Source organism: Strongylocentrotus purpuratus, unplaced genomic scaffold (genome assembly GCF_000002235.5).
Source record: "Strongylocentrotus purpuratus isolate Spur 01 unplaced genomic scaffold, Spur_5.0 spur5_scaffold_7, whole genome shotgun sequence".
Classification (NCBI taxonomy): domain Eukaryota; kingdom Metazoa; phylum Echinodermata; class Echinoidea; order Camarodonta; family Strongylocentrotidae; genus Strongylocentrotus; species Strongylocentrotus purpuratus.
Window position 1 is genome coordinate 35,315,683 of NW_022145613.1, and position 25,392 is coordinate 35,341,074.

At 39.5% G+C, this 25,392-nt stretch overlaps 2 protein-coding genes across 2 annotated transcripts; both read right to left on the reverse strand.

Moving 5' to 3' along the window:
• Positions 1-706: 706 nt before the first annotated feature.
• LOC756604 (homeobox protein Hox-D9a) lies at positions 707-8,255 on the reverse strand. Its single transcript, XM_011681997.2, has 3 exons — positions 7,633-8,255; positions 1,187-1,371; positions 707-1,022 (listed from the first exon to the last, which is right to left on the reverse strand). The coding sequence occupies exons 1-3, from the start codon at positions 8,192-8,194 to the stop codon at positions 885-887; spliced, it is 885 nt and encodes a 294-aa protein (XP_011680299.2). The 5' UTR covers positions 8,195-8,255; the 3' UTR covers positions 707-884.
• Positions 8,256-9,962: 1,707 nt separating this feature from the next.
• On the reverse strand, positions 9,963-23,198 carry LOC576049 (UMP-CMP kinase 2, mitochondrial). Its single transcript, XM_776396.5, has 5 exons — positions 21,848-23,198; positions 21,029-21,164; positions 18,617-18,818; positions 12,822-13,025; positions 9,963-11,844 (listed from the first exon to the last, which is right to left on the reverse strand). Exons 1-5 carry the CDS (start codon positions 22,652-22,654, stop codon positions 11,574-11,576), a joined length of 1,620 nt encoding a protein of 539 aa, XP_781489.2. The 5' UTR covers positions 22,655-23,198; the 3' UTR covers positions 9,963-11,573.
• Positions 23,199-25,392: the final 2,194 nt, after the last annotated feature.

Below are 25,392 nucleotides of genomic sequence, written 5' to 3' on the forward strand. Positions count from 1 at the left end.
ATAGTGTTACATTGCATTCAGTGTTTCATAGTTTGCGACCATTATTTTGGGTTCGGATCAAAGAGTAATGAGTAAGCTAATACAATTCATACTGATAAATCATAAGTAACATTCAATTTGTCCAAATTTTAGACAAAAGGTTGATTTGTATATAATTTTCTTATTTCCTTTGAGAGAAGAGGTATACAGACGTTCCCGTGACCCCCTCTCTCACTGAAAATGAGGGAGGGGTGTGTACCCCCTGGTATTTACTCCTGTGTCGTTTACTATGCGAATACAAAAATACATGAATAAATACATACTTTCAAACGATTAGTTTTGAGGGCATTTGTTTAACAATCTATACTTGACATGATTACGAATGCTCTGTGGCAACTGGTTGATGGGGGGGGGGGGGGGGTCATCTAACTTGAGACAGCTTCCAATTAGGTTAAAATATACAGTAGGCTTGCGGGTGCACCATGTGAGAGAGAGAGAGAGAGAGAGAGAGAGAGAGAGAGAGAGAGAGGGGGGATTGATGAGGAGTCCTGAAAAGGACTCTCGGTAATCTTTCTTGAGGGTGTGTGTAGTCCTGAAAAGAACTGTTTGTGTAGTCTTGAAAAAGACTGTTGGTTATCTTTTTTAGCTTATAGTTCTAACGAGAACTATAGCGCTTGGAGAGGATGAGTGGCGGGAGTGGCTCGACGTTTCGAACAGGTTGACTATCCGTCGTCGACGACGGATAGTCAACCTGTTCGAAACGTCGAGCCAAAGACCCAAATCTGATATACATACTTTAGAGGCTACAGGCTGTATAGTGATCTCCAGCGCGAGGAAAATGTCTACGTTTTTCCAACTGCATGAGGATCTTGTCTGTTCTAAATACATCGTCTGATCTGTTCAGATCACATGATGGATTCTGTCTTCATGAAGAACTTTGCTCCTAGAGCCTGTTTCTCTCGCTCAATCTGCTCCTGTTCAGTCCGTTCTCTTTCGGTCATCTTCTTCATCTTCATCCGACGGTTCTGGAACCAGATTTTCACCTGGAGAAAAAACATAAAAAAGCTTATCACCACTGACGTTTATCTTTTGTTTAACGAAATGCATATGCAAAACTTACCCTCTATCGATACATCTATATATCCATACATCTATCTATCTATCTATCAATGTATCTAAATAATCATGTCTTTGTTAAGTTACTGACCTGGCGATCGGTGAGATTAAGGGAGTCAGCTATCCTTGTCCTCCTCTCTCTCGTCAGGTACATATTTTCTTGAAAGGCTTTTTCGAGTTCGATGATCTGGAGCTTTGAGTACGGTCTCCGTTTCGTCCTCCGAGCCGAACTGGACGATGATGGCGGAACCCAATTACTACCATGACTTTGTGATGCTGTGCGGAGAGGAAGAAAGAAGGAATAAACTCTGTAAATAATGAGGAGGAGGAGGATGATGATAATAAGATGAAGGAGAAGAAGAAGAAGAAAAAGAAGAAGAAGAAGAAGAAGAAGAAGAAGAAGAAGAAGAAGAAGAAGAAGAAGAAGAAAGAGAAGAAGGAGGAGAAGAAGAAGAAGAAGAAGAAGAAGAAGAAGAAGAGAAAGAAGAAGAAGAGGAAAAAGAGGAGGAGGAAGAAGTTGGTTCTTGTGCAGCGCTCATGTCTGTCACAGTAGACACTCCTTGTGTTCAATTGTTAGATTGTTACGCCGCCTTATAGCGCTTTAGCATGTCAAGGAATGGATTCTTGCCAGGTACCCGCTTACTTCACCTGGGCCTAGCGTGGCAAATGTGTATTAACGTCTCGCTAACGGTTTTTCATTCTGTGACAGGGACTCGAACCCCGTCTCTTGTGGTTCATGGACCCTATCACAAATGATTTCATTGAGTGGTCGTAATGCCTTCTTTTTCCATTTTCTCCTTTTTCCATTTTCTCCTTTTTCCATTAATCATCATAGTTTATTGTTTCATCATGGTAAGTTACATGTATACTCTGACGACGGTGTATAATGAAAGCTACAATCTAACGAATCCGACTTTTCATTCAAAATGTTCAGTTCAAACATATAGGCCTAGAAGGATTCTTAAAAAATAGTGACAACTTAATAACATCATAACACAGACGAAAAACATGGAACAAATTTCAAAAGTGCATGCCTAGAAACCGAAAGGCTGAAATTCCTACTGCCGTCTAACCGGCGCGAATTTGAATGAAAGACCGTTATACTTGAATGTACTATGACATAAATATGAAATCGCATGGTCCTAAATCAAGTGGAGAAAAATGAGAAAATTCGCCTTTTAAATGATGATCTACGCCTACGAAGGTAAGTGGTAAACCTATAAAATACTGCTCCTCTTTGGTAATCACTCATTGTTTGAAATTTTATCAAAGAGAAGAGAAAGAAATGTATGTCTTGTAAGTTCACAAGCAATGTCATCGGTGACGTAATCTTCTAAGAAATCAACAGTAAACATGGCTTCCCGAGAGTTCCAGAAAGAAATGTTTAAAGGTTATCTTCTACCTTTATATAATTAATGACATGTATTTCTTGATTTCTTCGATATCTACCAACGCTTAATTAATAACGCGATTATGTGGTTTACATCTATGCCCTGTTGTTCCTAAAACTAAGGAATCGTGAGGGGATCGGTCATTTCTGCATGCTGGACCTTAAAGGTACTGTAACGATCCGCTCCGCGGTCGTGACGTAACAAAGAGGCCTAACTTAAATGATTGTTGTTTTCAAGCGCGTCATCATACACCGACGCACAATGTTTACGTTAATAATTTGCATACGAGTGAATGACATTCGGATATTTTATTGAGATGCTTTAAGATGTTAAACTGTAATTGTTTATCAATATATCACATGAATTTGGATGGAAAGTTGTTTAGACAATGTAACTTGTTAATATTTACTGCAACTATGTCATTCAGAGTGTTGTATATAATTAATGGGAAAATAAGAGATTTACTTAGATATTTTGCTCTGAACTAGCACAGTCTTCATGTTAAGTCCATTTTCGCTGCGCGCGTACTTTCCAAGATCGCTTAGCGCATCGATTTCCCCCACGTCCGCATTATGCCTTTATAACCCGTAACATTTCTGAAACGCGGGGAGAGTTGGTATTTGGTCCTCGTCGGGGCAACATATAATTTAGCTCTCCTGGAAATCCCCCCCCCCCCCCCCCTAAAAAGCGAGGAGTTGGAATTGGACGCTCGTCGGAATCAGAACTATATAGTCTCTCCCTGGAAATCCCCCCCCCCCCCCCACCTAAGGACTTGTATTGGAATTGGGCGCTCGTCGGAACCGGTACCACACATAAGATCTCTCTCCCTCCCTGGAATATAAAGGTACACAAGGAAGTCTACGCTGGAATTAAGATGCTGGAATTAATGAACCACTATAATTAAGATGCAGGAATATTCTAAGTCCACCTCTCCCCCTATGACGCTATGGAATTAAACTAAGAGGAAAACTCCCAAGTCCCATAAATCCCAATGAATCATTGCCTTTACTTTATTACATGTATCCGAATATAATAACGACAATCGTATAAATTCATTAAGTATAACTATATGAGCACAAGGTATTTGTGACAGTGGTGATATAAAGATGTTGTAAATATTTGAAGTACATGCATTAATAAAAATTGACCATTTTCTTTTGTCTTAAAACTGAAATTATGAGTCTATAAACACTTTGTTTTTCTTCTTGACTGGTACTCCGTCATAAGTCGTATATTTCGACGAAACGAACGTAAATAAGTATTGTAGCTTCCCCCGTCTTTCCTCAAATAAAAGATAAGATCTAATTACTCTAACCGCTCGGACATACATTATAAATAATGTCGGCTGACGAATATCCTGACAGATATAAAGAATCAGTTTCCCCAGCTGGGAATGAGAATAATCCCGACGTAGAGGTCGAGGTTGGAGACGGAGGCGGGGGCGGCCGCCACAGTACTATGTCCCTTTTGCAGCCAACCTCAAATTCTGTAGAACTTTGCAGGAATTATGAATATGTCATGTATGTCCCATCTGTGAAATTTAAACGTTATCAGTGTCCTAATATTCAAATTATGCAAGGCAACCCGTTTCTTGCTAGACTTCACTATCAGACACTATTGAGTGACTGACTGGCCTTTTTTTTCTTTGGTAATAACATACATAAAATGAGCTGTAAAGGGTACATGAGCATGTGTCTACATTAATAACCCACTTCTTGTGATGGCCAAAATTAAACTCATTGAATTTTTGCGCAGCATAAAACGTATGACCATTCGGGACAATGGTCTGAAAATCAAGACTATTACTTATTGGCTCTATAGCTCCTAAGTCGATTTGACAACTAATAGTCGTTATTTTCCCACTTGAAGACATTTTCAAGCCCCACCTTTTTTAGGGAAGTTCTAAATTAGTATTATCTTTCAAATGCCGTTGGAATTTAACCTTTTCATTTTGTGGGCCTGCAAATGGGACATAGTACCTTTAACCTATGGACCTAACCTATCGAATCAGTTGCCGCAGGATATTCGTGATAATTTCAAGTGTAAAGAGTTTTAAAAAATGCCCTCGAAACTATTTTTTTGAAGAAAACAAATTCCAGTAGATCTAATATTATTTTCTAACTTATCTTTCTATTGTGATTTATCATGTTTATAATGTTCTTGTCCGCCTTGAAGCACATTATTCATGTGGAGTTGGCGCGTTGTGAATAGGCTTACTTTATATTATTTTTTTTAAATATTTTCATACAATGCTCACAAATCATGATCGAACCTTGGGATGAAAACAAAATAGGTCGATATGATTAAAGTGCATTACTCTCTACTCACTCTACCCCACTCTCTCTCTCTCTCTCTCTCTCTCTCCCTCTCTCTTTCTCTCCTTACCCTTCTCTTCTTCCCTTCTCTCCACCTTCCTTGTTTTTTCTTTCTTTCTTTCCCGCACGTTTATCTCATCCATCTGACAGAAATGCCCGCCAATCTTCCTAATTAACTCGAGATCATGGTATAACCTCTATCCAATCCCCTCATCAATTGAAAGATAATTTCTTTCTTTCCTTCTTTTCTTATATGCCTTGAACCGTATGCTGGTACCACGCATATTAACCGAATACCGACACACTACCTCGCCACCATCTATAAAACTTTATATCCGCTATTCAGTTTCTTCCCATCCAAGGCCTAGCGTTGTCTGTAATATTAAGCGGGTATATATTATGATTAGGCAGTATTTGCACTTATATTCTGTGAACGCACGTAAATTTATCTAAAAGCACGTTACTACTGGCTTTACACAATGTTAAAAGCTTCTCATGATATTTATATATCACATACTATTATTCTAACTGATTCATAAAATGCGAACGCTCTTCATAGCTTAACCTAAGCTTGTGAAATACAAGTAAACACAATTGGGGAATAATTTTTGTTTTAATCATAAAAAGTAACGTTCTCCATAAAATATGTAATCTGTATATTACTGCCTGCTACTTGTTAAATAGCTAATTAAAACGTTCCTCCTCCAATCGAATTCGATTATAAAGGCAATATTAAAAACATTTGACTATTATTGTATCCATTAAAATAAAAATGATCACCTGTAAAGAAATCAGCGCTTAACGACTGATAATAGTCGATAATAAAAGGAGGTTTAAGTGACACCGAACTGTGTGATAATTGGTTATCATTACCATCCTTCCCAACTAAATGGACTCCTAACACCTAACTTATATACTCACTGACCATGTTGTTAATATGCTGGAATTTATAATTGGGGATAAAGAACCTTTAGGCATAAAAACAAAAAGATATATTGCCACCCCAAGAAACTACAAGTTCATGAAATTATGTATTATCTTATCCATGTCGACGGAGCTAGGTTTGGTTCAGTAAAGGCTCAAACCATATCCGGATAATCATCATCGTACTTAATTAGTACCTGCTCTTTGAATATTCTAGAGAATCCAAATTACTTTTCAGTCGTGGAATTGAGCTTTCTTATATCTTGAAAAAATTACTTCTATTTGATTACTTAGCAAGGAAAATAATCTCTCCAAAGTTTGCAATTTCCTTGCAAGCCACTCTCCTTTTTATACGGGATTCGCCAATAGGCCAATTTTTTTCATGTAATCAAATTTAATGTACGCATTTTTTTGAAGTGTCTTGTTACAAATTATTTCATTCACCTGTTACGAATTATTGTCTTTCAATAGTCAAAATGCGAATTGCATAGGCGTACATTCCGTGTTGATAGGTATGTAGGGAAAGCCATATGTAATGTTTAGTGAATAATTTGAAACAAGGTACTGAACAAAGATTTGTACATTAAATTTGGTTACACTACGAAAATGGCATATTTGATTAAAAATAGTGATGTCAGAGTAGTACAACTTGTGAGATACTCACTGACCTGTATTTCAGTAACAATGTAGGACACATACCTGTGGAATGCATGACAATGGTTTCATAATAATAGATTATTTTAGAAATGCATTCACATGAATGGATGATCTCTCAAAACTTGTGACACGCTATTTGGTTCAGCTGTTTCAAAAAGTTGAACAGTTTCTTTTTAAAGCAATATTTGGCATACATAAGTTGTTGCGGGGTCAAACAAAGTTCCGCCAATTATTCAATAGAGTGGCAAAAACGTACATAAAACTGCTCAAAGAAATCAGCTGTTTGAGATGCCGGGGTAAAAAGATTGCCTCTGTTTGCATCGATGGTTCTAGGTGTACAATACCAATTTATTATGTAACATTCATTCCATGTCAAACGGAACGGATATAATTATGTGCTAATCGAACATCACAATTCTAAGGCAGCTCCCATATAGGAGAGCGAGGGAATTGCAAACTTTGGAGACATTGTTTTCCTTGCCAAGTAAATTAAATAGAAGTACTTTCAAGATATTTCAAATGGCTCATAATTCTTATTAAGGCTATCAGTTAAAGTTTCTTGGGTTTCATTTTCCTTTAACAAACGGGAACCTGAAATGACCACTAGAATTCGAGTTCTGAAATAATTTGCCATATGCCTAGTATTTTCTCACATATTATAGTTGTGAGAACTGGACATTATAGACAAAAATCCGTTGATAACATAATTCAAGCTGCAGAGAATGTGGTTGTTAACTTGAAGAAGAAACCTTACAACACCCATGACCTATGACCAAATGCTTGACATTATGTTCCCTTCTAAACATCTCAAGGAAAAAGATAGATCAAGGTTGGAGTTCAAGAGATGAGAAGAGAAAGGGGGCTGTAAAGTGGACAATTGGAGTAAGGAGAAGAAGTAGGGGGACAGTATATCCGATATATGGGAATCCTTCATTGGAATGGCTGGTAGATATACCAGTACACCACAAACATGTCAAAGCTCGAAATAGATGAAAGCATTGATCGCCAATGTATGAAACAGAGAGGACACGGATTTATCAATAGTGTGTCCCATGTTCAATGTTTTGGTGCTTGACTTTTTACTTCGTAACGTTCGAAAAAACGAATACATTAATTTCTCTTCTCTTTTTCTATATTTGGCTACTAAAAGCCCTCTTCTTCAAATTGTGTTATGTATTCATCTTTACTTATAATTCACATCTTTCGTTAAGACAGTTTTCAGTTATAAAATGACTGCATCTCATACTTACTGAAAGAAGAATGCCGATGAGAAATGTTGCCGAAACTGCTCCCTGAGACTGCTCCCGCTGCAGCTGCTGCTGATGCCGCTGCCGCTGACGCTGCCGAAAGCAGCGAGTCACGGTGCTGTGAACTAACACCCATGGTGGCAGCGGTGGGATTTAAACCGGTCGCCTGTGGGTTTTGCATCATCACTGCGGCGTTGTGATGGTGAAAGTGGCCGTGGTGTGCCGCAGCGGCAGCGGCGAATGAGCTCCTAGCCGTCTGGTGTGGGTGGGTATGCGTCGTTGGTGATGTGAAATCAAAGGAATTCCACGCCGAGTATTCATCGTTGTAGGGCGGAATGGTGGCCGAGGTGCTACTTGAGCTGCCATCCAAGTTGTTGTAGAAGGTAGAGTAGCGATGGGCTAGTGGTACGGCTGATGTCGGGTGATGTGAGGTGGTCAAATGACCTATGGAAGCAGCTTCGGGACGTGGGGTGACCAGATGACCCGATATCGTCAATGTTGATGAGGAGCTAGACGTTCTTTGAGGATTCACTGGTGTCCACGTCTCCGGGCTGTAATTCTGCATATTGATTCTGTAATTTGTTCGTATAATAGTATCAATAGCTTCTTCGTTCTGTTTTCTTGCTAGTCAATCCTTTTTAGGTCCAGGAAAGGAGTTGCCTTCTGTTGGGTTTGAATGTTAATGCTTTTAAGGCGTAACATTAATTGGTCCATTAAAGTCTTTTATGTAGCAATCAAATTGAGTTTCATGCGCAATGAAAGATAATCGCGGAATCCATGTACAATAAATGTTTATACACCTGTAGTCAAGAGATTTCGTGCCTCCTTATACTAACATCGAAACTATCACTTCTGTAGAGCAACATCGCTTTTCCCAAATGGCTGATTAGATCGGTCTATCCTTTTTTTCCAGATCACTTTTTAAGACACATTTGAAGCTCAAAGTTCTCGAGTCGTAAGAAACCTCCTGTTCAATAACCCTATCGATTCGAATTGTTTTGTTTACCTGAACGATATCAAATTTTATCCCCCCAAAATTCGTATTTACCAACAATTTATTGTCCAATGCCAACACCTTCCAAAATGCACTTGTCGTATCTTGAGGACGGCAATACTTAAACTAAACGAGCCTCTTACTTTTCTGAGAGCGTACTTTGCAATTAGCTGGTGGTGGTGGTGTTTTGAACCGGTTGTAGACAGCGTTAGAGGGCAATTGACAAAGATACGGGTACACGTATATACCAACAGTTGGAAATTTTAGGAGACAGTAGATCTAGGTTGATAATGCTATAAGAGGAATGAGACTAAGCCCTGTTTAATCTTGTACGTGTTTACATTCCATATTCATTCCTCAGAATGTTGAAGTTCCGTCAAATAAAAACTATACTTTATGACTTTTTTCAATAAAAGTGTATTTACCCTTCCACGTGTTTCCTTTATTATTCATAACCATGAAGGGCTTTATGCAATACAGCAACATTAAGTATTACATTCTTTCATACACATATTCAAACAACACCAGATAAACAGCATTAAATTCATCTACTTCAGCTATACTTCAACAATTATGATATATTTGTTCCCACAAGTTTGCAAAGCTACACTACACTTGTACTTTGCGAAATGGCGCCTAGTATTCATCGGGCATTAGCCCGTATACGCAAGCAATGCAACGCAATATTAGTGCACTGAATATCAGTCACTTTTGGTATGATGTAATGTCATTTCACTGACGCAATCCTGCGTCAGGCAAATGACGCCTCTTGTGCAAATAACAGTAGAGATAAGAATGTGTTTGCCATTTTGTTTGATAGGACAGTTATTTAACTGGCAACACCATGGAGACATATTTCTTCGTAAGGGATAGCCGGATTTGAGGTACAATATTATAGGAAAGCAAAAAGTATTGCAATAGAGGTCTTCAAAGAAACTAAATTGGATATTGTCTCTTCTATTCCCTTTCTGTCTCTGTCTACTATCTCGTACCCCTCTCTATGTCAGTCTCTCTCTCTCTCTCTCTCTGACGATAACATGAATGGTGCCAGGATTGGCGGGTATGACTGTCAGATGGATGGGATATACGTGCGGGAATGAAAGAAGAAAATGAAGATGGCGAGAAGGGTAAGGAGAGAAAGAGAGAGAGTATTGCACTTTTATCACATCGACCTACATACTGTATTACGTTTTCATTGCACTGGTTTTGCGTCTTGTCCATTATATATAGGCATATGTATTAGATGCTTTTCTTATATTCTGTTGTCTGTTTTTCAAATAAAACGCAATAAAGATTTAGAGAGACATAACATCATAATTAACACAAAGATGCAAACATATAGCTATGCAAACTGGCTTTAATCACCTTTTTGTTTATATTTATTTTGCGATATTTGTGATGCATGATTTCATTCATCGTTTGTTATACCATCTTGTTTTCTTTTTCTCTCATTTATTATGGATTAACAATACACTTTATAAACTCGTTAAAGTAATATCATCAATTCAGTTATGTAAATCGATTGCATTATATTCTCATTTATTGATATTTACTTAATGCATTATAATTCAAAACTGACGTCTTTCTAATACTACCTTGGTGTCTCTCCGTAAACATGTGTCCAACAGAAGTCATTTTGGCATTCAAACTAAATATTCAATGTTTGATAAAGTGGAAGACAAAAAAATACAAGTGACAAATAACAAATATCTCTTTTAATTAAACCATCATAGTGGTAACATTTCTGATATAATGTAAAGATCAAAGTTCAACTTTGTACAGCTTCACTTTGATTTATTATTTTTTAATCACGGTATGTCAATGGGCGTAAAGAACTATAAATAACGGCGATATATCCTTCAAACAATGATTTATTATGCTTAACCTTTGCGATGAATTGCGGTAATGTCAAACTTTGCAGAGCTTCACTTTCATTCATTATATTTTGTTGAAATAAATAAATCAATCACGGAATGAGTCAAGGATATACTGGAACCAAAAATAAATATCGAATGCTACCAACATAATGGCCCGAATTCGGGCCAAAGATTTGTTAAGATGTAAATCACGTTGTTATTCATGTGACTAACAACGTGATTGCTATATTTACAAACATTAGCCTATTTAGATCTGTTGCTCACGAAGCGCCACTTCCTTCTCAAATCTAGCCTAGTAAAGGCAGTTGGCTCATACGTCAATTAATAACCCATTCTTTGTATTCAGTTCATTCTGTTTAAGCGTGACCAGGCTCGCAACATGCTGGGAGGGCCACTCCTCTCAATAATTATAACAACAACAACATCACTAATTATAACAAATATAAACATTAAAGTTAAATAAATAACAATAATGATATACCTGGATGGGGATGGCAATCTTGAAATAATGTCTTGACAAAGGATGTTAGTGCCGCGCGAGGTTCGCATCCTAAACCCTGGGAATTAGAGTCAAGCAAACGAACCACTATACCACCACACCTCCACCGTGTACCGTTCTCCGTAATATTATGACACGTCATGATAGAGAAAAGTTCTATTTCTTGAGGAGTTTATTACATGAGGTCTAAGCTTCTTTCACTCCCTCAACACGCCCTCAACGCTGGACATACCATTGCATGGGGGGATCCTAGAACGATTGACAATTCATTTCAATTCGAATGAAGGAACTTGAAAGAGTTTTAAAAGTATTGATCAAAGTCTGAATAGGAGCTTTCTAGATGCAAGTTGTCTCCCTATCTGCGATGATGATAATAAGTCTGGATTTATATAGTGCTTAAAATATGGTATACCTTCTCAAAGCTCTTTACAGATATTATCTCCCCGCAAAAGGCAGCTAGAAATCGCGTGGGAAAAATCATTCCGCTTAAAGTCCATTTGAGTGGAAGGCTGTTAGAAGCTTAAACAACGTGTTATAAGCGGAAAGAGAAGGGAGGAAATTTCCAGAATAAAATTTACAGGAAACCGATGTATTCAAGAGCCGAGTGTTCCGTTAACGATTCCAGTCCGCCAACGGGTAGAGTGTCATGTTCCTGTGTTGGATGAAGTCTTGTGCCAGGGCATATCCCATCCTCTTTGGCGCCTACGCGGAAGTTGCCAATCTTTTTGGAATGAAGTTTATCAATGATTACCATGGTTACAGCCTCATCTGAATGACACTGGTCTCGGATGCGGTCCACCTCGATCCATGATGATGTCTTCATACGTCTTAGCGTTTCAAACATCCTGCGAATAAGACAGCACGAACAAATGATATAAAATGATAGGAGGTTAAAATATAGGGGTGTTACACTATTTCAGAGCTTAATTGTTTTCTATTTTTTAGTCCTGATTTTCAGCTTTTAGATTTCTTAGTTGCATTGTCATTCAACATGTTCATTGCAACACTTCTACCAATTATAAAATGACTAAAGTTAACTACCCACCAATCAAACAAACCAGTAACCATCACTACCGTGTGAGTCAAACAAAAGTTTACACCTAGAAAATTGCTAATTATTGTTAAAATCATCTGTGAACAGTAAATTATTATACATCTGATGAAAGAGTGTTTTATCCCAAATCATTTGGTATCATTTTGGGTGGTATGTGTTCACGCTTGGATGAACAGGAGGCATTGTTTGCGAGAGTGCAAAAATCGACTTGCGCCAAAGTGATACCTCCAGTATGTATTATGTTGGGATTAGCGGAGTGACAGAATGAATTGAATGTATCAAACGAAATGCATTGCATATGCTTTTTGCAAAGGGCAAAGTCACACACACCCACACAAGCGCGCACAAACGTTTGTTGATATTTGATATTCGATAATTGATATGTGTGGCATGATTAATTTTGAAAGGGATGTTATTTGGATCTGCAAAGACCGAATAAATACCCAAATCCCAATTGTTTTATTCAAACATCACATAAGCAACTTTGGCGCAAGTCGATTTTTGCACTCTCGCAAAAAATGCCTCCTGATCATCCAAGCGTGAACGCATACCACACAAAACTGGTACCAAATGATTTGGGATACAACACTCTTTCATCAGATGTATAATAATTTACTGTTCATAGATGATTGTTTTTAATGATTATCAATTTTCTAAGTGTAAACTTTTTTTTGACTCACACTGTACAGGCCAACGTCTGCATCTTTTGTATTACTCTGGCCTAATGTGTCCTATAATTATGTCTGTAAGTGGAAACGGGTCACTTACAGCTGTTTGGTGATGCGTTCACCACTACTCTTCCTACCCCCACTCTGGTTTCGGATGGCCTTTTTGGATCCAACTAGGATGACTGCATCAGGTTTGAAGAGGTCCATGGGCCAGTCATAGACAAAGTGATCCTTAGGTGGGAGGTTGGATACCCCTCTTCCAACATCCGATGTTATGGAGAAAGCAGCAGTACTGTTCCAGAACCTGAGGTTGGATAAGAACATTTCATTAGCATTTACCTTTTTACCTGTTTACCTTTAGTAAAGCAGATGTTTGGAGTCATAATAACGTGTTATGCAAGCGGTTTTTATTTTCTCTTCCCCTTACCTACAATTTTGTCCTTTCTTGTGCATACTATAGTACCATGGATCTATTACGGATGGACATTCATCGTTTTCTTAACGAATTCATTGTGATTGTCTCCGTCAATGTCGTCTCAATAACATTCCGTACATGTTTCTTCACTTTGATCTCATGATGGTCACCGCCAAAAAGCCGGGACAGAATCAAGATAGTGATTTTTCACATGTTAATCTACATGCGCAGAAGATAATAACTCGCTTAAATCATGGAAAATCGATGTGCAGTTCTGGTTTATAATCGGAAATTGTTGTTCCGTGTACTGTATTTTAGTTTGAAAAACGTGTTGATATTACCAGATAGAGGTTATATTTCGATCGGTTGTGATTTAAAATCCCGTTTTTCCCAATTTCCTCATAGTATTCCAGAGTTACAACGCACAGGGCAAGATCATGGCCTTCTAATTGTTTTATAAGGTCATTGGTGTGTGCGAACGTTTGCAAATCAGTAATAATACATTTCATATCACCAAAATCGTCTGCTTTTCAACTTCGCTGCTCCCCATTGGGCATGTTTTTATTAAGACAAACTCTTACAGAGCACACCATCGAAACGAAACCCAAGAGAGGGAAACTGCTCCTTTGTCAATGACCGAAAATGCTTACGCAGTCATTATTGTTAAATAAATAATAATAATAATACATTATATTTATATAGCGCTTATTACAATGTTTCTAAGCGCTTTACAAAGTTGTACTTAGATAATAATACATTCAATAACTATAATTGATATATACTTATCAACTTACAATTAATACAAAATACATACATAAGCACAGATACATCTAGTCAATACATATATATACAATAGAATACAATTAATTTTATGGCGAAACATTACAAATTCAAATTAAGGCAATTACATTACATCTACCGTGCAAAACACATTAAAGCTACAGACTAACGGGGAGGATTAACAGGGAAAATTAAAAAGGAATGTCTTAAAGGAGGATTTAAAAGAATCAAACGAAGGAGCTTCCCGAATCTCTAGAGGAAATCTGTTCCAAAGCCTCGGAGCATGCAGCTACGCTGAAGGCACGGTCTCCATATCGTGTTCGAGTTCTTGGACCCGGGGCCAGTTGCAGATGAGCATAGGTGGATGAGCGAAGTGTTATAGAGGTTGTCTGGGTCTTTGGTGAGATTAGTTCTGTGATGTAAATTGGAGCAAGTTCTTGTTGGGCTTTGTAAGTTAGGATCAGGATTTTGAACGTAATGCGTTGAGAGACGGGAAGCCAGTGAAGAGAGTGGAGGACAGGGGTAATGTTATCGTATTTTTCTGGAACGGGTTATTAAACGAGCTGCAGCAATCTGAATTCGTTGAAGAGGTAGAACATGAGAGTCTGGTAAGCCGTAAAATAAACTGTTGCAATAGTCAAGGTGTGATGACACGAATGCGTGGACTAATCGTTCAGTTGCGCTGGCCGTCAGGTACTTTCTTATTTTACCTATCTTGGAGATTCCAAAAGCTGCTGCTCGAGACTTCGAACGTATGTGGTAAGCCATGGTGAGATTCTTATCAAGAATAACACCGAGATCACGAGAGGCCTGAACACATGCGATAGACGTTCCATCGCCAATCTGCAGTACAGGGAGAATCCGAGCACCTCTGAACCTGGAGAATACATGGATGACCTCAGTCTTAGAGTCATTGAGTTGAAGATTGTTCTGTAGTGACCATTCCTTAACATCTGCTTTACACTGCTGTAGCTTTTGAAGTCCGACGTCATGTTCCTCGGGTCTGATGACGGCACACAACTGAGTGTCATCTGCGTACATGGTATGTAGGATTCCTTGATGGGCATTGATGACTTGCGATAGAGGGCCAGTGTACAGTACAAACGCCAAAGGACCAATGACCGATCCCTGAGGAATACCCTGGGAGAGAGGAAAAGACTTGGAAACAGCATCGTTAACTACGATCTTCTGTCTCCGATTTTTTAGATAGGAGACCAGCCACTGTCGAGCTACATCCTTGATGCCGTAGTCACGTTCGAGGATTTCAATCAAATTCACATGGTCAATGGTATCGAAAGCAGCACTGTAGTCCAGTAGAACCAGTATTGCTTCATAACCCCTGTCGACAGCCAGTAACAGATCGTTCATCACTTTCAACAGTGCTGTTTCAGTTGAGTAGGACGAGCGATAGACCGACTGCATCTTGGGAAACAAGCAATTCTTCTTTAGATATGCTTTCAACTGGAAGCTAGCAACTCGTTCAAGAACTTTCGCAAGGAACATCAGGTTAGAAACAGGTCTATAGTTCCTTAGGTCATTGTGATCTATACTACTCTTCTTCAGCAAGGGCACAACACGGGCTACCTTGAAGCTGTCAGGAACACTCCCAGAAGACAACGAGCTGTTTATGATGGAAGTGATAACTGACAACAGTTCATCCATACAACACTTGACCAGCCATGTTGGAAGAGGATCCAGCTTGCAATGTTTAGAAGCCATGGCATTGATCACTTTTCTAACTTGAATTTCAGACACTGGTTCGAAAGAAGAAAATTCACTAACTCACGAAGGAATTTCCCCTATGTGACGAGAGGACAAGTTGAACCCTAACATGATTTGTTGGATTTTCTTCTGAAAGAACTCGCCAAAGTCATTTGCCAGGGTCTCATCTGAGTCACGATCCGGAAGCACAGGAACCAGATCTGGGCAAGACAACTTTTGGACGAACTTGAAAAGTTGTTTCGTGTCACACCCTTCCACCTCCGCCACCATGAACTGGGATTTGGACTCCACAAGCTTGTCATTGTAGGACTTGCAGAGTTGTTGATATATCTGCTTGTGAATCTCTAGGCCTGATTTAGTCATCGTCCGCTCTGCACGGCGTTTAACTCGTTTAGCCTGTCTAATAGATTCGGTGTACCACGGAGCCCGTGGCCTTAGGGAAACGACAGATGATCGAGTTGGCGCGTGCTTATCCAAGAGTTCCTGGAGCACACTATTGTACTGTAGAACTGCTTCAGAGGAACATGATGGAAGCGAAAGTGAGGATGTAAGAGAAGATGCCAAAATATCTGGCTTGAATAAGTCCATATTGATATCACGAAGCTTCCTACAGGTAACACGCTTCTTAGTAGCAGCAGGACGTTCCAGGTCTAGTATGCACCATATACCGTCATGATCGGATGGAAGAACCCTGATAGAATCAATCTCAGGAACCACTTCGTCGACCCTTCTAGTTATCAAAAGGTCGAGCGTATGTCCAGCTTGATGTGTAGTCATCACGTGCTGCTGAAAACCTGCCTCTTCTGGGATATTGAGGAAGGTGGTAGCATCTTTGTTCCTGCAGTCGTCTACATGGATGTTAAAGTCACCAACAAGCATTGGGATGTTATCAACAACTGCGACATATTCCATCAAAGAGGAAAATTCCTTCAAGAACAAAGAAAAACTTGGTTTGTTCTTCGATGATGGAGGTGGTCTATAGATAGCATACATGTAAAACACTGATGCACCGTTAGACCGAATAGTAAAGTCCATCATCTCGAATGATTCATAGTTTATACTAAAGTCTTGAAGACTCGCTTTGAGCGAGGAACGATGGATACTGCAGATGCCTCCGCCAGAACTGGTCGTACGAGGTTTGTGCACTATCTCATAATTGCGTAGCGTTGCCCTAATGTCGGCAAGGGTATGGTTGTCGCGATGGTCGCCCCTAAGCTAGGACTCGGTGACGATGAGTACGTCAAGGTTGTTACCAATGATAAGGTCACAAATGATGGTGGTCTTATTGTTCATAGATCTGGAATTCCAATGACCAATTCGAACTCTTCTCTCAGGAGGACATTCAGTGACAGAAGGAGGAGTTCCAGTGAGTTGTATGAGTCCACCAGTATCCCGCATCGATATTCCACTAGAAACACTAGTATATCTAGTCTGAATGAGTACAGGAATGTTGAACTTACGCCTCATTACCCCTCCTCGGTAGCCATGCTTAGTTCTCCGAGCGATTCCCAACTCTTTGAAAAAACTCCATTCATGTGCACTAAGAAGCTTAGGCTGAATTTCATTGTCAAAGTTTCGCCCTAGACACAAGAGCTCCTCACGGGAGTAAGTGCAGCGAACCATGTTAAGAGACAGCGTAGACGGATGGACTACCACATCAAGTGATATGCATAGGCACGTACAAACAGCAAACAATATGTTCACAATTTGGTGTGAAAATATCCAAAGGTGAAAATGCATGATTGCAAACACGATTGATCACAAAAAGTACGTCAGAATTGTCACTGAACATCAAGAACTAATGTCACTAAGATCAACTAGTCAAATTTATACTCACAAAGTATGCAAAATTAACAAATTTCAGATGAAAATCTGAAGAGAGGAAAAACGGTGCGGCCACTATAAAGGGCGCTATAATGTTCTCATTAAGATGCACATAATCAGAAGGCGGTGACTATCATTGGATCAAAGAAAGAATCAGGTTGAATGTCCATCCGTAATAGGTCCAAGCTAGTACCGTACTAGATTTAGGAAAATCAAGGTTGACGCATTCTCGATCGCCGCGACTGAGACGACGTGACGCATGCGCAGTGCCTTACAATGAAGTCACACGTTGCAGTCAAAGCTGTCGACGTGCAAATCTGTTCGATGTCAACATACCTCCACATCCATGGCCTTTGGTGATGCTACTGGATATCAAAGTAATCGATCTACGTCGAATGACGTCGGAAAGTGTTTAGTCAATAACAAGCATGTGACTTTGCTTGCATACCATCCCTATCTCACGCCCCTGTCTGAGTTACCATCTCCATAACAAGTATGGTGTGATGAACCTTTCATTCGGATGAATTGACAAACCATGTAAATTCCCTTAAATTATTCTGATAAGCTTATTCTAAGCCTCATGCATACGAGGCGCTATGTCGGTTGTGTAACTTTAGATACGCTACTCAAATTAGCCACTTCGGAGATACAATCTGCGCATGGGCAGATAAGGTCATTTGTACAAGACTATATAAAAAACCTTCTAGGAGACTGCTGGATACATGTTCATTACAATTATTTAATAATTATTCATTTATTAAATTCTATGATAGACAGGTGGAGGTATTCTTTCCAAGAGAGCAAAAACAAAAAAGGTATTCATGAAGCACCTCCATCTCTTTGGCAGTGATTATTCTAAAATGCACAAAGTGGGACGTCCCCATGTACAAAAGGTCTGTGGATATTAAGGGGGGGGGGTACATTTTGCAAGTGCTATTTCCAAAGTGGCTTATTTTACGAAGGCAATTACTACAGATAGGTGCCAGTGAGTCAACAAAATGTTTGCAATGTTTATTTTACATTCACTTTTCATAGGACGCCACTGCCACACGATGCGCCAAAGACCGAACCAATCGCTGACGCAGTCCAGCGTCAGATAAAATAACGTCCCATGTTCAACATGCAAAAAAAAAATATATATATTTATGACGAACCTGTCTAGCACTACAGGTGCATCCTTTCTGGCCTCTTCTGTTTGGGATCCTAGGATGTAGTTACATACAGTGTAGAAAGCTGCTTGGATCAGTTTGTTCTGCTTGTCAAAGGTCTCCCTAAGGTGTTGGATACAAGATGGCGGAGACTTGAGGTGAGTGCCACCGATGGCATTGCTGAGACGCAAGCTGTGATTAGAAATACCTGCAAAAAGAAGCGGAATGAAATGATGTTAGAATGGTACTCCTTGTAGCAATGTAACGATAAGAATATGTTACTATTGATTAATTCGTTCAATTCATTCAATGTATTTATTTGTTTAATTTCATTTAACATGGATATTTGGTTTGCTCAATAAAGAGAGAAATATGATACAAAACATGGATACATTTTGGTGACAAGAATAAAATAGCCATACGTAATAATGTTTCTCGTTTGGTATGGCTTCTTTAGTTTCCTTAAGAAGTTACGTAGATAGAAATTATTTAACACTATACACACAGAAAAATTAGCTTTTAAACTGAACCGAAGTATATCGGAATAAATCTGCTTAATTGAAAATATAAATACTGCTTCATATGGGCCAATGATTTTATTACTTTCACTAAATATAAATTTTACTAATTTCCTAACGAAACGGTGGATTAGCTACAAGATTGTGCAATTTATCCGAATTTCACACATCAATTTTTTGTGAAGTAACCTATACTGATCAATATTAGATATGGAAGCCCTTTCTCAAACGATTTTTTATGGTAATTTCCAAGCAAATCGTGATTTCGTTCTCGTAAAACTCGACAGGTTTTTTAAAAAAGAAGAAAAAAAAGTCAATACGTGGTAAGCGGGTAAGAAAGGTCAGTGCGAAAGCGTCGGTACATTAAAAATAAACATGCCGAGCATATTGCATTGTGTGTTAGGAGCAAGTCTATTTTGGTTGAGTTAATGTACTTCGATAATTCAGCTCAACGGAATTCGGACACTAAATGTTGGCAATTTTTCTTTTTTCTTTAATATGTGAACTCTGGAGTTGCGTGGGTTCAGTAATTGAACTGATGCTGGTGTTTGGGAGAGATGGGGCTACCCGGTAAATGAAATGGGAGAAACCATGCAGCGCCATCGAGTGGGGTGCATAATATCTTTCACGTTGCCTTCTTCCCCCCTCCCAATCTCTCTCTCTCTTTCTCCCCCAAGCCTCTCTCTCTCTCTCTCTCTCTCTCTCAGTATTTTTTGTATTAAAAAAACCCCACATCTATAGTAGAGGTTTATCTTGAAGAAAAAATACAGTAGGGTCTCCTTATTTTAAAGGATATACCTTTGTAACAGCTTAACATTTGTGGTGCAATCGTCTTGCAGCAGAGATGGTGATAGGATTACAGCCTTCAAGTTGGATTTAATGAGTGACTTGAAATAATTATTATTTAAGCATGGGAAGATTACCATGGATGGACAGTTTGATAACAGAAAAATGAATTGATTTGGAAATGGAAACAAAACGTACACTAAAGTAAAATTCTCATTGTTTTACGCTAAAAAGATTCCCGTAATATCGCAGTTCGCCATAATGCAGACGCAGGATTTTTTCAAGGGGGGGGGGGGGGGGTTTAACATTTATAAATCGGGCCGAAAATTTCGCAACGACTCAGCCAGCCGCTGAATAAGCGGGGGGGGGGGGGGGGGGGGGGGGGGGGGGGGGGGGGGGGGGGGGGGGGTAAGAGGTCACTTTTTTTTTTTTGGTCCCCAAAAAATCGCAACGACTCAGCCGACCGCTGAATAAGCGGGGGGGGGGGGGGGGGGGGGGGGGGGGGGGGGGGGGGTAAGAGGACACTTTTTTTTTTTTTTTGGTATCGAAATTTGAAAATTTGACTTTTTACTCCGTTGGGGGGGGGGGGGGTTTTAGGGAAATTTAGGGGGGGGGTTTACACACACAAAAATACCAAAGGGGGGGGGTTAACCCCCCCAACCCCCCCCCCCCCCTTGTGTACGCGCCTGTGCAGACGGGTCAAATGACGACAAGGGAGTGACGTCTCCTGCCCGAACATGAATATTATAACACTATATTATAGTTATATTGAAGTTTAGTCATAAAATGATGTAAAATGATGTAAAGTAAGGCAATAAATAAAATACAAGTAGACCACTTCGCTGACTGAATATGCTTAGAGGTTGTCCCTTGAGCCCCTCATCCCCTCCCCTCCTGCCTGTTACACCAATGTCTCTCCAGTGACTTTCCAGGACTGCATTTAGTCATGATTAAAATACAGCCCTAATGCGATTATACTCTTTAATTATCTTTTTTAAGGTCACATTGCATGAGATTTGTCTTCAAAGATTAAAGCATTTCATGAATGGGGTTTAGTGTAAAAAATGCTTTCCGAATATACGTATTGATGGAAGTAACGGGAGTACCCACTGACCTGCATCACATGTTCCCTCCATCACAATCACTGGATGCTTCAACTGGGTCTGGTTACCATGGTTACAGGCTGGTAACACTGCTAGTTGATGTTGGGCTATTTCCATTAATTGACCAGCCTCGGGTAGATAGTCGCACTAGGGTCAAATCATTCAACAAAATGTTAACTTACAGAATTGCAAGTACAGGTATATGAAGTACAAAGCAAAATTAAATTAATACATACTTTGACATTTTGAAAAAGCAATTTATAGTGCAACCTATATTTATATAGACTTATACATAGACACACGTATCACATCGGAATAAGACGATCGTTTTGCAATTAATTTAATGGTTTTAATGAAATGGCCTATATGGTATATTACAATAGTGCTCCACCTCAGAAATATCTCATACATTCTTTTTTATGATAGGATTTCCTGTTTGAATGAAATACATGCAAAACATGTACATTTGACATCATTCAACTTTAAAGTGTGCAAATTTTAATCTGATTCGACTTTTAAATTAAGAGATATTGACAAGCATTATTTCCTGTACGACACCCATGTTTAGTAATAAAATTATTTAAAAAAATCAAATATGAAAATTAGAATATCTTCAAGATAGGAGCCAATCAGCGATTTTAAGTGTTACCGGCCCCCATTTTCAGAGATCATAATTATATAGATCCGTCTAGATTGGCTACTCGTATAAAAAGCAATTTGGCTGTAGACCAGTGTAATTGATGCTGATTATTTTTCTTCGACTTAGCCCCCATACCCCCCCCCCCCCCTCTCACCCTCCCTCCAAAGTATTGTCCTGTCGTTTCAATCACCTTGGAGAGTATGTTCATAGCATCACGAAATCCATGAAACACATTGTTGTTCTTTCTTGTAAGATATGCGGGATGGTAGCCCAATCTCTCCACCACAACCAGGCTCTCCTGGACCTCTTTAACATACTCCTCAAGCAACACGATGGTTTGAGTACTCCTGCCATTAGGTAGAATACGGCATTTGAAATACGCCGCTTGCCTGTACTTCAAGGCTAGATTGTGGAGGATGCCTTCGTGATCATTCGGGTAAGCCAAGGGTAGAACTACAGTGAATCCCCGCTCGAAGTGATGCGGTCTGCCAGGGAAATAGGAGAAGTTCTTGAAGATATCGCAGTCCGTGAAGGTTTCACGAAGATCTGCCAGGAGTAGCTGATTGCTTAGGCAATTCTGGACGGTGTCTTGCTGGGTATCTAGCGGATTGTACGCGGTGATTGAATACATAAAACATCCCAGACCTTGGTGAAATCGAGAGACAAAGTCAGCCACGGGGGTTAATAGAGGCTTAATTGCCACACTATCAACTACCCGTTCTTCCGTATCGTCCAAACCATTATGTTGCTGATTGCATGTGTCATTGTCGCCGAATTCATTGATTATCCTCTTAAGCTTCTGTTCAGCCCGTCTGAAATCAAAAGAAGTGCCTAATTGCTCGGAGTCGGGTGTACTCGTGCCTCCATCTTGCGAAAAGTACTCGATGTTACAAAAATAAACGACTCCTTTGTCAGTTTCAATGGCCGATACACAGTCTAACCAGTTCACTTCCTCATCTGTGTCTTTATTCTCCCCATCCATATCGGATAATTTCATACGCTACAGCTAGAGTTTAACAATGGTGCTGAGAGACCAGGTTTCAGATCGTTTTTAATGATCGAGAGCTGTTCATAACACAACGTCATAGCACGTTGAACGTGTCACTCTACCAGCTGGCACCAGAAGATCGTGTTATGACGGGCGGAAAATACAATCGAATCATTCAATTTCAAGTTTAACTCAACATATTCCTCCACGCGTTGGGTCATGTTCTATTATGTATGACTAGTTAACCATTTCGATACGCTCCATCCTTACATCGATATACGGTAAGCGATGGATTCGTAAGCGGGGCTGCCCATATACCGGGCTGATTTTATCAGGGAGCGTTTCCACCCAGCATCTAGACCAAGAACTAGATAGTTTATTCCTCAGCACTATACATCCTGACTTATGGATCCTGCTGAGTATCGTCGTAGAAGTAGAAGTAGAAGATACAACCCACAAGTAAAACAAATTGCCCCACCCCCGAGAATACATTTCTTAATACGCCCAACAGACGACCAAGTTCACGGCCGCTAGACGTGTCTCGCCAATAGTGATTGCATCACTTTTGTGTAGGAGGCCTATTACATGCATGATGAAACAAATCACGGTTTACATGCGTGTGCGTGCATTGTTTGCATGCAAACATGCAGATGTGAATACCCTTCTCGTGTTTGACTGGGTTTACACGCATGTACTTAATGTAAAAAGTTCACTTTTTACGGGGTCTGACCACTTGGTGGAAGGGCCCGCGAGACTGAATATGAATAAAGTTCCGCGAGACCACGGTCCTAATTCGGTCTACCAGGCTGTAGCCCAGCTCATAGTTTACGAATCAAAGCTATTAAATACCACCACCGCTACTACTACTACTGATGATAATAGTTATTATTATAGTTAATAAGTCCTTTGTAATGCTTGTCATAAGATACAAAGTGCATATAATACTTACAACCAAAGATAAAAGTAAACAATGGCATACGAACATACATTAATTGAAAAAGAAACAAAATATTTAGATGAATTAGAAAATAAGTTTTTAAGACACTTCTTGAATTCTGTGATATTTTGTGACATTTTTTTTTTTTACAGGGATAAGGAATTCCATGTTCTTGGGGCAATGTTTGAAAAAGCCTCCATCATCACCTGCGTTTATGTGTTACTGGTTCGAGGGACGGTAATGTATTACTGGTACACGGGCGTGTTCACATGGATTAGATCGCCTAGGTATACAACGGTGTGAACGCAACTATTTCTTTCTGAATCAATCCTGCCATTTCCAAAACCTTTATGTGATCGTGTTCGTCTAGACTCGTGACTCTCGATCACAAAAGTTGTTCCGTGTCATCGTAATAGACCTCCTATTGTGTTCTGAAAAAGGGTATTATAATGACATTTTTTCAGTGAAATATGTGCGTGTTTTACACGTTAGGCCCTGATTTGTTTAAAAGAAAATATCTAATAAAGACGCAGTATTCTAAGAATTTTATTGAGAAATATCGATAAAACTTGCCCCAAATAAATTTGACATCCTTTCAATTTAAAGCTTATCTGCCGTAGTTTACAGGAGGGATTAGACCAGGAAGCTGTAATGAATGGAGATACCGTCTCGAAAGAATTTTCCGAGGGAAAATTATTCAAGATAAACCTGGCTTAACAAAAAGATATGTAACCCTCTCCAGCCATCATTTCCATCAACAGCTGTCCATATCAATGCACAGTCCCTCTCTGGCATTCCAAATAGTACGAAATGTTACGCAACGCCATCTGCTTCCCTAAGTTCTCTATTCACTCGTTTGCAAAAATATGCAAGCATCGGGCTTTGAAGCCATGCGTGGCACCGACAAATTAAGTCATGTTCATGAAAGATGTATTTAGCTATATCATATAAAAAGCAGAATTCACAACATTATGACTAATGCAACTTTCTATTAGTCATCAAATGCGTTTTCCGTTCTCGGATAGCTCTACTGAAGACATGGCCATTTTAATCAGCGAATTTGACCAAGGAAATCATGAGTTAGAGCGAATGAAAGATTTTCATAATCATGATTTTCTCATCTAATTATTGACATTTTCCGAAAATTTCCGAATTTGTACATAGCTAGGAAGGTAGTCCAAAGGTTTATCTTCCTAAAGAACTAAATGAAATTGTGTTATATGTTTGCGCATTTATTGATTTAGGGCTAGAAGTTGTCAAGTTAGCACCACTATTCACCAAAGTACGGGCCGGCAAAGCAAAAGCCGCCGTGCTCGCTGGGCTGGGCTGTGTGTGGAAAGGGAGGACTTAGTGCTACTAGGGAGCTGTAAGGTTTTGGAGGGGGATTAAGGGGATTACGGTAGGGGAAACAAAAAACGCGCGGTGCCACGGATGACTTCAAAGGGGCCTCTTGGACGGGATCTCCATTCATTACAGCTTCCTGATTAGACTGCCCTGCAAGGTCACTGGACAGGTGGTTATCTCATCAACTCAGCTCTCAGTTAACATAAGAAAAAGAGGATCATGGAGGACCAATGGTCACCGATTAGGCATTGTTTGTTATATAGAGGGCGCAAGTAGCTACAAGTAGTGCAGTGGGCCTTTAAAGAATAAAATCTTGAGTCCGATTCAAGCTTCAAATTTCGATCCACCTTCAAATATAATGCAGCTTGTAATTGTTAAAATCCACCTGCTTACAGACAAAGGAATTAAGTAATAATAATTTGAAATTTGTCAATCTTTCGGTCAACAAACAATTTTCGTAATGTAA

Excerpts from the sequence above, each read along its gene's own strand:
- LOC756604 (XM_011681997.2), bottom strand. The coding sequence starts at position 8,194 with ATGCAGAATTACAGCCCGGAGACGTGGACACCAGTGAATCCTCAAAGA. Across the intron at positions 1,372-7,632 it reads TCATCGGCATTCTTCTTTCA|CATCACAAAGTCATGGTAGT; the intron begins GTAAGTATGAGA and ends CTCTCCGCACAG. Across the intron at positions 1,023-1,186 it reads TTAATCTCACCGATCGCCAG|GTGAAAATCTGGTTCCAGAA; the intron begins GTCAGTAACTTA and ends TTTTTTCTCCAG.
- LOC576049 (XM_776396.5), bottom strand. The coding sequence starts at position 22,654 with ATGAAATTATCCGATATGGATGGGGAGAATAAAGACACAGATGAGGAA. Across the intron at positions 18,819-21,028 it reads GGAGGGAACATGTGATGCAG|GTATTTCTAATCACAGCTTG; the intron begins GTCAGTGGGTAC and ends TTCTTTTTGCAG. Across the intron at positions 13,026-18,616 it reads GCACCTGTAGTGCTAGACAG|GTTCTGGAACAGTACTGCTG; the intron begins GTTCGTCATAAA and ends ATCCAACCTCAG.